This window comes from Hermetia illucens, chromosome 2 (genome assembly GCF_905115235.1).
Source record: "Hermetia illucens chromosome 2, iHerIll2.2.curated.20191125, whole genome shotgun sequence".
NCBI classification, from domain to species: Eukaryota; Metazoa; Arthropoda; class Insecta; order Diptera; family Stratiomyidae; genus Hermetia; species Hermetia illucens.
Window position 1 is genome coordinate 134,757,694 of NC_051850.1, and position 14,715 is coordinate 134,772,408.

The 14,715-nt window shown below is 42.3% G+C and overlaps 1 protein-coding gene across 6 annotated transcripts in view; it reads left to right on the forward strand.

Moving 5' to 3' along the window:
* The window catches only part of LOC119647419 (serine/arginine repetitive matrix protein 1), a 114,431-nt gene that overhangs the window by 48,777 nt on the left and 50,939 nt on the right, over nt 1–14,715 (forward strand). For 5 of the 6 annotated variants that reach the window (XM_038048314.1, XM_038048309.1, XM_038048310.1 and 2 more), the window contains exons 3-4: nt 1,868–1,913; nt 12,390–12,535. In XM_038048314.1, the coding sequence (XP_037904242.1) occupies nt 1,877–1,913; nt 12,390–12,535 (183 nt within the window). In that variant the 5' untranslated portion in view covers nt 1,868–1,876. Of the gene's footprint in view, nt 1–1,643; nt 1,668–1,867; nt 1,914–12,389; nt 12,536–14,715 lie in introns of those variants that run through there. The other variant, XM_038048313.1, reaches the window with a different exon arrangement.

Consider the following 14,715-nt stretch of genomic DNA (forward strand, 5'->3'; position numbering starts at 1 on the left):
ATGAATTAATACCAGTTAATCAACCTTTATGATTGTTATCATTATACCATATGTCTCCTAAATTCATCGCGAACATTTCTCATTATCTTCATTGCGTGTCTTTCGAACTTTCAACGAACACTCAGTCATACCTGCGTAGCTAGAGTGTCACAAGACTGCTTCTGTGTACATAGATCCATACTCATCTTCTTGATTTTTCCGCGGCAACTATTGAAGCAGATAAGTGTTTATTTAAGCCAGTCACCTTGGTGCCTCCAGTCTTTCATTTCCAATGATGGTAATAGGTGGCAGTTTCGGCACAGAAAAACCTGTGAAGATCCTCTTCAGATTTTGAATTTATATCTCAAACTATCCACTCAGACAATAGATTCTCCACACTTTCTTCACTTTTCAATTACTCTTATTGTTGAAGAGTTCATGCAGAATTATATTGTGTTGACTATCTTTCTCAAGAATGGGATCATTACGTGGAAGACATGAGTAAAGTGGTGCAACACCTCTTAAAGTGAAGGCATGTAATTTACTCGTACTTTCTGACTTGATGAAGGAGGTCTGTACAGTGCAGGTTTATTGAAATTAGTTGACTTATTACAGTAGGTTCTTAAAAGCAAATGGATCTGCAAATTAGTATGTACAGGCATATATTGAATAAACTCCCAATTCCTAAAGAATTCTTCCCTTTCCTTTTTTACCAAAAATTAACCCAAGCGCAAATCTTTTCTTAACCAATATGAACCTCAGAAGATGATTCCAATGAACCACATGAACCATACCCTTTTGCTAAGTACGGTAGCCATTCTATGTGAATGTGAAAAATCTTGTAGTCGACATGGCCAATCCTATCTAGTAGAGTTCAGGGATTGCACTTGAGATAATGTGAAAGGAACTTTTAGTGAAACCAGCTCGATACGCGCTGCTGACTCCAAGTGCAATTTAAGTGGAAATTTTGAAAAAATGCAATGGCATAATTTTATCTTGGCAAAATTAGTTAATCTTGTTATTCAGTTTGAAGGCCAATCTAGGCCATTTTCATGTTCCAGTGTACAATGTAACCAACTAGTAAGACTAGGAAGATTGGGGCGGTACAGTAGATTCCGCTCCCCATAAATGCATTCAAATGAATTTCATACAAAATCAGTCCACTTTCCTCTACCCATATGTCATTCTCGAAACTAGTCTGCGAAATAGATAGTAGTGACCAGCTAAGCTGATTTGTAAAGAGCTCCATGTCGTACGCTATTAATTGGTTTGGTTGTGGATGTGAAGGACGCCCAGTCGTTTACACCAGTATCTACAACCGGTACATGTTCAGATCATTTCCACTTTTACTAAAGCATAGTCTGGGATCGGTGTCCACTATTTTGCCATGTTTCACTACGGGCGAAACTACTTATGGTATTTTTTCGATGGAAATCAGAATTGGATTCAGGTTTCTTAAGTACACTCCTTGCTACTAACGAACTTCTGGTTCTACCATTGCAGATTATTATCGGGAAACGAGAGCGATCTTGCTGTAGCGAAACTTAGGCTCTTAGGAAAACAAGTTGGATAGTTGAGTTCATACGTTATGTACATTTCCAGACCATTAAATGTGAACTTGAACGGAAATATGATACTTCCGTTTGATTTCAAAATGGCTTTTATTCAGTGCTGAAGTAATATAAAATGTAAATATCTTTTACGTGCAGAAGTGCGTATAATTAGTAATGTGAATGTTCAATAAAATCTACTCAATTGCACCTCAGTGAAAGTGAATGTAGATACGACTTTTAAAAACAAAATATTTTGATATACATCTACAACGCATATAAATTTTCAATTGCTATTTCGATATTTTCTAATTTTTTCACTTTTTTATATTTTACAGCCTCAAATAATGAAAAGGAGCAGACGATGGCTGTTGATATTTACAGGTACGTAAAACAGTAGATTTAAGGCACTGCAACGGCCAAATGTTCCCACAATATATTCCTAAGAAAAAAATATAGTTTCTGATAAAAAAAAAACCAGAAAATTTCAATAAAATGAAAGCAGTAAAATAATAATACACTTTTGACCACATGATGCACCCTTAATCGTGTTCGCCAATGCCTTGGAAATCACGGTAGGTGCTGTTCTTCCTCAGATGGTGAACCAAAGCTGGCAATCGTTGGGTTGTGGGTGTGCTTGAGGTGGGGGAGAAGTAAAGCCTCTCAGCACTCAGACCTTAGTGGTCTATTGTACTCGATTCCCTAGTTAACGGAATATCCCGAATACGTTTCTGTATCGCAAGAATTTCCGTTAGTGGATGTGATGCTACCCACTGCAGTTGGAGCATATCAGCACCAAACATCTGATGTCTAATGCGTCCGCAGGCGGGGCATTCACATAGAAAATGTTCCGTGGATTCCGCTTCCTCATTACAGGATGGACACCCACCACACTACGAATGCATAAGCGAACATCGACCTAATGATAGCAACATATATCCATATTACTACCTGAGGCCTAAGTCCCCATGTCGAGGCAAAAGTCCACCTACATAGCCCATAATCTGTGCGAGCTCGTTTCAACTTTATCTCTATATGTTTGTTCCAAAGAAGCTTCTTGTCTAGAATAAAGAAGAATAGAAAGTCCATGCCTGAACACCAACTGTCAATCAACTCAACGGCGCGTTGTGTATTTCTACACACCATTCCGAGATCTCGACCTACAGCCAGCACAGCCACGTCATCCGCATAAGCTTCAACGTGTATTGGCAGATTTTGCAGTTCTCAAAATGAGTTGATCAGCATACTCCACAGAAGTGGCGATAGTACACCTCCTTTCCGTTGTTATGTAGCGATTAACACCCACGTGGATCCTCTTTATTAAAGTTTCGTCAACACCATGCGCTCTGGTGACGTCACAGAGCTTTTGGAAGGGCGCGCAGTCAAACGCCCCTTCAATGTCGACGAACACCCCCATCGCGTACTCACCCTTCAGAGTTGCATCCTCTATCTTTGAAACCAAAGAATGAAGAGCAGACTCACAGGTCTTTCCACGTTGGTAGACATGTTGGTTTTCATTTAGGGGGTGCGACCTTAGCTCTTTCTTGCGAATGTGACGCTCAACCAGTCTCTTCAGACATTTCAGCGAAAATGATGTTAGGCTAATTTGCCTGAAGTTTTTGGATTTGAATAGTCATCTTTTCCAGGCTTTGGTGTGAAGACTAGCTTCACCTCCTGAAGGTGAGCACGTAGCCTGTCATCCATACCAGGTGCTTTGAAGTGTTCAGATGATAGTATAGCAGCCCTCGCTTTTTCATTGGTAACAACCGCTCTCGCAGTGTCCCAATTCCCCTTGCAATACCTTCGCCAATCCTCTTCTTCCCACTTCTGAGACCTGTTCTCCCGGGTGGTATACTCTGGAGTTCGTGAAAGTACCATCCGGTTTTCAAAGAGAGTCCAACTTGGCCCACTCATCCTTATTAAGGACTCTGCACAACCTGGAAGACTACACTGGGCTGGACCTGGAAGTTTAGCCAGTATTCATCTTTACTGCTTTTGCAAGCACGATTTAGAAGTCGTCTGGTTGATTTCCCGAGTTTCTGCAGTGCTCAGCTCCACCATGGAATCGTTTTACCAGTTTGACCTCGGGAAATAGGATAAGCCTCTTCAAAGCACTGTAAAAGTGTGCGATTCAGAATTTTCAATTGATCTTCCAGCACCAAAAGAGTCCTTAGTTGCTTAGGGAGCTCAACTTTGTCGCCAAGAAGTTCATTGAGCTTTGTCCAATCCGTTTGTATTACAGGCTGTTCGTATGTAATAGTTAGACTAAATTCTAAGTAACCGTGATCTGAGAGTGAGACTTCATCTAGTACTCGCCAGTTTCTAATCAACTCTAACAACTTTGTAGTGCAGATTGTAAGCTCAATTACTTCACTTCATCTTGGCCCCACGAACGTAGTGACGTCATCAGATCAGCTGAAGTGATAAAATCAAGCAGCTTCTCTTCTCCAGGATTGTATTTGCTACTGCCCCAACAAATATGCTAAGCGTTCGCATCACAACCTATTAAAAATTCAAGGCCACTTGATTCTGCATACACTACCAGATCCCTTAGTTCTTGCATCCGCGGAGGGCACAAAGAATCATAGAGTAAGTAGGCAGAGGCAACTATACCGTTTCTCCTCTTCCCAGTAACGTGGTATTGTAAGTTGACCGTAACAAGGTCCTGTGAACAAAATTGTCTCAGCATGGTTACCTCTAACAATTTTGACATCAGAACTCAGGCCCTCGGTCTCGAGGATCTTTCATCGAAAAAGATTCTGGTTTCCTTAACTGATCCAATACCACAGATTCTGTTAAAACGAACCCATGGCTCTTGTAACCGAAATATATAAGGACAGTCCTGCAACTGTGTCAGCTTTGCCACCGGTAGATAGGAAGAAGCTTTGGCATCCTCCAGGTTGATTTGACTAACTCTTATGTTTGTAGCCATAAGTGCAGTCTAATACGAAAACCGCCGCTAACTGAAAACGCTGCTGCGTTCAGTGTGGATCTCACCGGGATTACCAGCTTGTCCTCACCTTTCATCGAAGGTCCGCTTTCTTGCGTCCGATTTCGCTAGATATCACCACACTTGGTGGTGCAGCAGCGTCCATGTCCTCTTTCGCAAGAAACTTCGCCTTCTTTCGCAGTGCCTTCCGTTGTCGTTGGCTAGAAGCCTTTCCAGGTTCACGGAGTCCAGGTTGCATGGATCTATTTTCATATACCGGCGTTAGACCAGTTGCATCCACATTACCAGCTTCCCTTTCTTCATTTTTTCCGAGTACAGGCGGAGGAGAAGGTTCTGACAAGCAAGTCTGTAGTCCCTTCTCCTTTGCGGTTGAAGTTTTCTTCTGCCGAGCCTTCATTCCACATATTTTAGAAGAGTTAGGTAACAGTGTCATCGACAGGCCGTAGTCAGATTTCCAGTTGCTCTCATTAAGTTGCTGTACTATCTTTTTTGGCTGACCGCGTCGTAGACACCAAGTATAGGTTTTCCACTGAAGTGGAGATCCTGTCTTCCACAGATTTCTCCGTGGGGGAGCATGAATTAGGTGAGGCCTCCAAAATCCATACCTCGGCCACGACCTAATTTCTTAGAGTCACGAGTGGATTCGAAGTCTGTGATTTCTTACCACTTGGAGAGTTACAATCCTTTGTTTCCATCTTCATGTATTTTTGGACACTCTTTGTATAGTAGTAAACTACCACAAGCTCCTCCACCACGACAGGATGGTGTCCGAGGGGGAGAAAACATACTCGACTGGATCAGCGACAGATTTGCGACCACATGCAATTTCTTTCGTGACGCAGTATCAATTTCTGAAATATTTGCTTTTTGCGGCATTTTCTGCTTCCCTGGCCAGCATAATAATAAATCCCTTTTTGTCACGGCGTACACTACGACGAACTTCTCGAGATTTGGCAGGTATAGGAGTTTGAGAGGGTTACGCTCGTCATGAATTACAGAGGTCGAAAGAGCCTTCAATCCCTTCCATTAATCGGTCCGCTTCCACGACTCCGCAGTTAGCTAGATCTTCTATCGCCCCTTCGAGACCCGAGAATGGAGCATTTTCGATGGTGGCCCAATGTTCAACGATACTCTACCGTGCAAAAAAAAATACCGAGGAGCCCTCGGAACAATTTTCTTCATTAACTTTATTATTTGTTATCTTATATAATGCTCCGCAGCCACCTTCATGCTCCATATCATAGAAAAGAGTTGGATACTAGAATTCTCTTTAACGGTTTATCAGCCTATCTATTAATCCTTTTAAATTAATTTTCAGAAAAAGTGAAATCCTGCATTTGAATATTTATGATATTTATTTCTCATGATTTCACTAAATACAATTCATTTCTCCTCCCTACTCCTTTTGTATGAAATCTTAACCTTTAATCCAAAGTAGTCTAGTTTTTCCCTTTGAATCTAACATATTTGTGATTAAAATAAATAGATTTGCCGCTAAACACTTAGAGCCGAACAAGATGGAACTACTTCTTAAAAATAAGTGGCTATGTATGGGTTTATTCTCTATTTTTATTTTTATAAATATTATATTTCAATAATGACCTTTTCAGGCACCTACACTCTGAAGTTTTTTTCAAGTTTTTCTTGATAATAATTTTTAATTTCAAAGAAAAACCGAGAGACATACATTTATGAACCTTGAGTTCATCAGCTATGAAATTTCACTTCATTGCGTTATATAACAATTATCGATATTATTTCCGAAGAAATTCGTGATCACAGACGCACGAAAAACTACCTCATTTGGCAAAAAACCCACTATTCCAGCAACCTGACATTTCTTTTGCGATGAATCAGATGCAAATTCCAGATACGAAAACTTTTCCAATGAGTATAAATATGTATGCAATCTATAGAAGTGTTACCAATAATATAATATTTATAATGTATGTACACAGTTTGTTGATTTAATCCTCTATCCAAAAGTAAAGTAATTAATTAATGATTTATTATAATGATAATTCTAGTTTGGAAGAAATGCATCCTTTAATTTATAGTTTTGATAAATTTCTTCAAAGGTTTGTTTCTTACACTATCTCTATCACTATTATCGCACCCTATCGTCATCTACAGATTCAATTATAAAAGCGCTGACATTTGGCAGAAAATATAGAACCCAGATTTTCGAATCGGGTTTGACACATATGACTGCAAAGTTATATGAAATATATATGCTTGTTAGAAACTAATATATGTATAGGCATTGCAGGCCAACCAAACCTACGCGACGTCTTTGATAGTTTTTCGAAATTTGCTTCAATTCCCTGTACAATTTTCCGAGAAGCTTTCAGTATTTTACGCCACGTAGTTTTAAGGGGATTCTGGGTTGTTGGGTTCCATTGCTTGGCATAATCAGTGATGGAGTTGAGTTATTGCTCTTTTTGATGTTTGACAGCCACTTTCCCTTTCTTATCAACACGTCCCTTATAACTGACCCTTACTCTGACGAAATGTTTCACTTGCTATTGTCCCAGACTCGAATAACCCTATGACACAACGCAAACATGAATGAATGAAATTTTGGAGGTTTTGAGCGCGAGTTATTTTCTATGTGTAGCTCCAATATAGCTCCACATAGAGAACATAAGCACAGAAAACCCTGAAGTAGATGTTGTTGTTGTTGTGTTGAATTCCCGCAACCGTACGCTAACCCTATTGCAAAACATACAACCAGGAGATGGCACCTTCCCAATCTTGTGAAAGTAAGACAGAAAACCTCCCTGCCCACTTAGAAGTTGGGTAAGGAAGTAATCAATCTCACCATGCGTTCGGTTCAGCCATGAATCTAAATTTCCGATAAGCAGCCCATCTGCCTTTTGCTTCATTTTAAAAAGGATGTTGTCATTCGGTAAGTGTGCGTTGACGTTCCTCACGGGCAACCACCTCTCCTAAATGTTCGCCCTTACGGGATATCTTTACGCTCCTTCAAAAGGAGGGCAACGGAGATCACTCCAGCGGTTACCATCAAGGCCAAACGGATTGCGTTGCTCCCATAAAAAGAAGTCTCCTGATAGGTATAGAGCATAGGCATTTGGGACATCAAACGTTATGAAGAGCACTATCCGTCGAGATTGGCAGCTATATACCTCGGCTCGATGAACTGCATCTACCACCTCCATAACAACATCCACCGTGGATCTTCCTTTTCTGTACCCGAACTACCTTGGGGATAAGTCCCCGGCAGCGCGGATCGCTTCGTTGAGTCTACCTCTGATAAACTTTTCGAGCACTTTCCCGACGATAGCTCAGAGTCTCCTTTACCTTTGCTGATTAATGCGACTATTGCTACCTTCCCGCGACACGGAAAAATGCCCTCCTTCAGGCAAGCTTCGAAAGCTTCGAGCCACAAGTTTGGCAGTTAGCGAAATACCAGACTGTAAACTTCCAGCGGAATACGTTTAGGACCTGGCGCCTTCTTGATTTTCATGATCAGAACTGCTTCTTCCAGCTATCTTATTGTGAAAAGGGGCAATCCTGGACGCTTTCCGCGCCATTGACATCAACCCTTTCAGGATGTCCAGGAAATAATGCCCGTACAATGCGGTCCATCTGGTTGGAACTTAGTGTGCACTGTTTCCGCAAAGTCCCGATTTTCCGGATGACAAGTTTATAGCCAAATACCAACCACAAGTTTTACTTTTATTTATCGCACTGCGGTATCTGTTTTTTCTGATATCTGCTCTGCCTTTATGGCGCTTGTCTCCTCGCGTGCATGTAAACAGTGTGCCATTTCCACAATGTGCTGTACGACTGCCGAATTGATATGTATTTTTCTGTCCCGTTTTACTAGTTCAACTTCTTTTAAATGTTCTTTGACCCGAGTCGGGCTAGCCGTTTGGTTTACTGTATGTAGGTACATGGACTATTTTCGCAGACATCCTTTAGATGCTGCTGTTGTCCTCCTGCTTCTTCGGGTCTTTTTCATTGCCTAATAGCGCTTCGATGTTCGGATAGGTGAGAGATGAGAGCACAAGGCTGTCGTACGGAAGCTCGCGGTTCTATTCTCACTGGTGGCAGTGGAATTTGTATTGTAATTTGACGTCGGATACCAGTCGACTCAGCTGTGAATGAGTACCTGAGTGAAATCAATTCCCACTATGATTCGGAGCTCCTTCTTTTTGAGGTTTGAGCAATCCTTTGTGCACTTGGGTTTGTATTCCCCAATAAACACCCTGGACTGGTCCTGGTAGACCCGCCCAGTATAGTTCCCTCTGCCGTTCCTTTTAATTTTTTCCCATTCCACGGCATCCCTCCTCCCTTCTTGCCAACTTCCTCTGCTGCCTCATTGCCTTCCAATCCAACAAGGCTTGGAATCCAGAGTATCCAGACCTTGCTGAGCGAGGCGAGCGTCTCTCAAGGCATTTCCATAGGTAATCATTGACCTTTCTATTGCAGTGTATATCCAAAGTAGTATCTTTGGGCTGCAACCCCATTTTTCCTGCTATGGACTTCCAAGTCATCAGAGCCCTTGTAGCATTCCGACAATGGTTTCCAACATGCGTACTCCAAAGTAATTTTCGGTGTAGCGTAATTCCCAAACATTTGACTTCCGTTTCTCGTTTCATCTCCATGTCATGTAACCTTATGGCTCTCAGGTGATCAAGCTTACGTTTCCTAGTGAATGGTATGTGTGTGTGTTGTGGGAGAAGCTATAGCTACTGAGCACTCAGGCCGTGTTGACCCATTGTACCCGACATCCCCATCAAACGGATTATTCCGGATTCGTTAACGTATCGCAGGATTTCCGTTAGTGGATGTAGTGCTATCCGTTGCAACTAGAGAATATCGGCTACAAAGATCTGATGCATCCATCAGCGGGGAATTCATATAAGAAATGCTCCGTAGATTCCGCTTCGTCATTATAGGAGGAACACGTATCATCTTGAAAAATTCCTATTCTGAACATATATCTGGCTAATGAATTATGACTTGTTAGAATGTCCTGGATACTCCTGCAAGTCCTCCTACTTTTCGGCAGGATAAACTTTGCGGTATGCATGTTCGGCTCTGCCAGGAAAAGTTTGGTGTGTCGAGCAGGATTTTAGGCTCAGCCACCTGCCATTGTGGGAAGCTTCTTCCCAGTTTTTGAAAGCAGCCTGAGCCAATGCTACTAGTACTCCAATTGCTGGTTCCGGTTCTGGCATGAGGGAGATTAACCCCCCTATCCGCTAAAACATCCGAGATTTCATTTCCCTCTATGCCACAGTGACCAGGTACCCAGAGTAGTTCCACCATATTGAATGTGGAGATAGAGTTCAATCGGTTTCTGCATTCCTGAACGATTTTCGAAGTGACCAAAAGCTACTCAATGTAACCTGGCTATCACTGTAGATTGCGATGCACCTGCCCTTCAACTCCTCGTTAATCAACCAGTTTTCCCCCCTTAGGATTGCATAAACTTCGACTTGAAAAACCGTTGCATATTGTCCGAAAGGACGTTTTTATTCGAGAGGTAGACTCCGGCTCCCGAACCCTGTTCTGTTTTCGAGCCATCGGTGTAGAAGACTTCCGTATATCCCGCCACGCATTCACGCATTGTAAGAATTGGATTCAGTACTACCAGTAATTCTTCCAGTGCTCTGTGCCCCCTACATTCGTTGTTTCCCCATAGATTTGATCGAATTAGTCCAGGAGCTACTCTCATTGCCGTGCTTTGAATAAATATATCCAGGGGCTGCAAACTAGAACCCAGACACGCAGTTCTATGCAGTGCCGATAGTTTACAATGAAAATCTTTTTGGCTCACCTTAACCCACGACACCACGGATGCATAAGCGAACATCGGCCTAATAATAACAACGTATATTCACATTACCACATAAGGCCTAAGTCCCCATGGCACGGCAAAGGTTCGTCTGCACAGCCCATAAGTTGTAAGAGCTCGTTTTATCTTTTCCTCTTCATGTTTGTTTCAAAAAAGCTTTTTATCCTCCCATATATTTCAGTAAAGCGTTGCACCCCTCATCTCAGGAAGGCAAAGTAAATCCAGCTTTCTTCTTTTTGTGAATAATACCATTGTAGTTTTATATGGGACAACTGAAAGACCATGCCTGAGGCACCAACTCCCTATCAGATCAACGGCACGTTGTGTATTTCTACACACCATTCCAAGATCCCGATCAACCACCAGCCGTACAGCCAAGTCATTAGCATAAGCTTCAGCGTGTATTGGCAAATTTTGCAGTTCGCATAGTGGTGAGTCAATCAGCATAATCCACAAAAGTGGCGACAGTACACCTCCTTAGGGGTAGCTTTTCGTTGTTTCTGCTGTTAGATAGCGATCCACACCCACTTCAACAAAAAGTAATCTCTGCGTTAGCATAGCATGGATCCACTTAATTAAAGCATCAACACCATGCGCTCTGAAGGCGCACAGTCAAACGCCCCTTCAAGCTCCGTCTTCCTGCACCAAGCACTAGTAACCCTTACTCCAGTTTTATTCTATCACATAAGGTATCATCATATTTGCTCCTGCAGATTAAAACAATGTCGTCCGCGTAACCATGGACCCGTACTCCAATATTTGTTAGCACGTCCAAAAGTTCCTCCACTACCATACCATACACAAGCGGTGATAGTACCCCGCCCTAGGGACAACCTTATTTGCCTACTCTCTAACATTTTGTCCATCCAGAAAGCCAGTGTATTTACCCCAGGCCCATGCTGCCCTTTCCATCCTAAGAAGAGACTCTAATCTGATTTCTAGGTCTCTCTGGATTAATGCTAGGATGAGGCCATCTACTCCGGGTGATTTCAGTCGTTTAAAAGTTTCCACTGCCCACTTTACCCTAGCTTCCGACCATACTTCCAGTTCTCCTTTCTTCCACTTTTATTCGTTGTTGGGATGTCCGGCAGAATGTTATCGCCTTCCGGATAGGACCCCGGCAAATGAGTTCTAAGAAGCAGGTATACTATGTCCTCCTCATTCTCGATAAATGTCCCATCCTCATTCTTCAAACAGACAGAAGATATTGCCCCGTCTCTAGCTACAACTTCCAACGATCCGTTCACAGAATTCCCTGAAGTTGTTCCGTTTGACTTCCCTGATCGCCTTACTATACGCAGTCAGTGCATTTTTGGACCTCGACCAGTCACCGGTTTGCTTTCCCCGGCTGAAAAGTTTTCATACCTCTGTCCTCATTGTGGTGAAGTTCCAATTCCACCAGGGTACATCCTCGGATGCATTAACTTAGTCTTAGCTAGGCAGCTGGCTTTATGACGACTTTCTTAGGGTTTTCCATCAATGTTTCTAGTTCCAGTTCGCTGCTGATGTCACCGCCCTGTTGAAGGTGAGCGTCAAGCTCAGGTGCGTCGCATAGTTATCCCAATCCGTCTCATATCACAGTATATAATTTCTTTTAACAACTTTGATGTCAAGTTTGCGCTTAAAAACACACCAAACAGAACATGATAAAGTTCAGCAAACTACTAAGAAGCTAATCAAGAAAAAATTTCAGGTGCATAACTAAGATATCCTCTCACATACTCATTGTTTTTTTCAATCATAATCTGTGAAAGCACTGCCATGGAGGCTGCTAACCGATGAAGTCAATTCATGCATTTTTCAATGTGAACCAGAAATGGGGAAGAAAATACTGGAAAGACCCATTTTTCAATTATCTATTTACAATCATTTTTTTAACCGAGATATTCTTGAGAATAAATTTGCAGTTTCAATATGACCTTGTACGATTATACGCGGTTTTAATGTTCGTCTAAATTTAAGAAATAATAATGAAAGATAATTTACATTTAAATTAACAGCTACTCCGAAGCGGCTACTCTTTTCACTAAATCCAATAAACCTCTAATAGCATTAATATATTTTTTTCTTTTAATGTTAATTTCAGCGGTTGTCGTTTTAATGGCACATGCCGGCGCCTTGAGGCCCCCCTCTTTGCAGTTCAATAGAGTTGCCACGAAACCACCGACTACAGTGTCAACAACAGAATCATCACCATCTTCCTCGACAACCGAGGCATCTGTGGAAGAAGCGGTAAGTTAACCCATACACGTAGAGAACAACCTTCAGCAAGCTCTGAGGCAGCATCTTGGTGTGACACCTGGCTGCACCTTTGAATCTCCACTTGATTACGGAGCTTAGAGGTGTAGCAGAGCGACAGTACCTTTGAGCTATTTGTTAGATAATTCCATGTTTGATCGGCACACTCCAAGCAAGAGGTGCTTTACGAACCGTTGCTAGGTGGCATTATGTAACACTTCGATGGTGTTTGGAGATTGTGACGATTTTTTTGCACCGGATTGCTCCCAAGCTAATTATGCAGATTTTGAAACGGAGAAAAACGATGCAAATTGCAAAGCTGGTATGCATGATTAGATCTTGATGGAAAGAAAGTGAAGTTGTTAGACACAATCTTAATTGATCTGGGGATGAATATTGGGGCCTGGTTTTAAGGGAGTGCTCGTAATAATTCATAATGTGAGTGCAACTTCCAGCATAGGCCTTGGAAAGATGATAAACTACACATATTTTCTCCATCATTGGTTACATAACTATTTGTCATTACTATTTCAAATAGCACTTGATCTGATTAGAAATAAAAGTTAATTAATACCAAAATTACCTATGGAGCTTTTTTTCCTTTCTTGGGTGTAGGCATTTCAAATCATCATCAACATCAATGGTGCAACAATCGACATCTGATCTAGGCCTGCCTTAATAAGGAACTTCAGACATCCCGGTTTTGCGCCAAAGTCCAGCAATTCGATATCCCTGCAAGCTGCCTGGCTCCTGGCCTACGCCATCGCTCCATCTCAGGCAGGATCTGCCCCGTCTTCTTTTTCTATTATACCATAGATATTGCCCTTATAGACTTTCCGGGTGGGATCATCCTCATCCATATGGATTAAGTGACCCCCCTAACCTATTGAGCCCGATTTTATCCACAACTTGACGGTCATGGTATCGCTCATAGATTTCGCCATTATGTAGACTACGGAATCGTCCATCCTCATGTAGGGGGCCAAAAATTCTTCGGAGGATTCATCTCTCGAACGCGGCCAAGAGTTCGCAATTCTTCTTGCTAAGAACGCAAGCCTCCGAGGAATACATGAGGACTGGTAAGATCATTGTCTTGTACAGTAAGAGCTTTGAACCTATGGTGATACGTTTCGAGCGGAACAGTTTTTGTAAACTGAAATAGGCTCTGTTGGCTGACAACAACCGTCCGCGAATTTCATCATCGTAGCTGTTATCGGTTGTGATTTTAGGCCCTAGATACGCAGAGTTATCAACGATCTTAAAGTAGTCTCCTGTCTTCATTCTCCCCTTTGGCCAGTGCGGTTTGATGTTGTTCGTTGGTTGGTGCTGATATTGCTACCATATATATCATTGATGTGCAGCCCAAGATCTCGCGCCGGTAGCCGCCTGCTCTATCTGGATGAAAGCAGTGTGCACGTCTCGGGTCGTTCTTCCCATAATGTCGATATCGTCGGCATTGACCAGTAGTTGGATGGACTTAAAGAGGATTGTAGCCCTCGGATTTATCTCAGCATCACGGATCACTTTCTCCAGGGCCAGGTTAAACAGGACGCATGATAGGGCATCCCCTTGTCATAGATCGCTGTTGATGTCGAATGGTCTTGAGAGTGATCCTGCTGCTTTTATTTGGCCTCACACATTGGTCAGGGTCACCCTAGTCAATCTTATTAATTTCGTCGGGATACCGAATTCTCTCATGACCAGTTTTACCCTGGCTATTCTGTCATAGGCGGCTTTAAAGTCGATGAAGGGATGGTGGAACTGATATCCATACTGGTTGTTGCGTCGTTGATGATGATGGTGATAGTGCGTCATGCCAAACGTGGAAAAAAGCCGGCAATGCCTGCCCCGTTAAAAACTGTTGGACCTACAATGCAGTGCCAGCGAATTATGAACTCTGCTGATTTCAGTGTAACTATGAAATTTAGTGTAAGTGTATGATATGTGTGGCGCGGCAGGATTCGCGGCATTCGAAATTTATTTCGAATGTTGCGAATGCGAGCGGACAGATGACGCCACCGGCGCCCTCCACGCAGTTCAGATCTCGCCACAGGAGTGGAGATCAGAGGGCCATGACTAAATAACATGACATGAGAAAAATAATTGCGGATTTGGAGACGTTTTGTAAAAAGAGTTGTGTTTGATTAGTAAAAAGTGGCGGTGGATTTCATAAG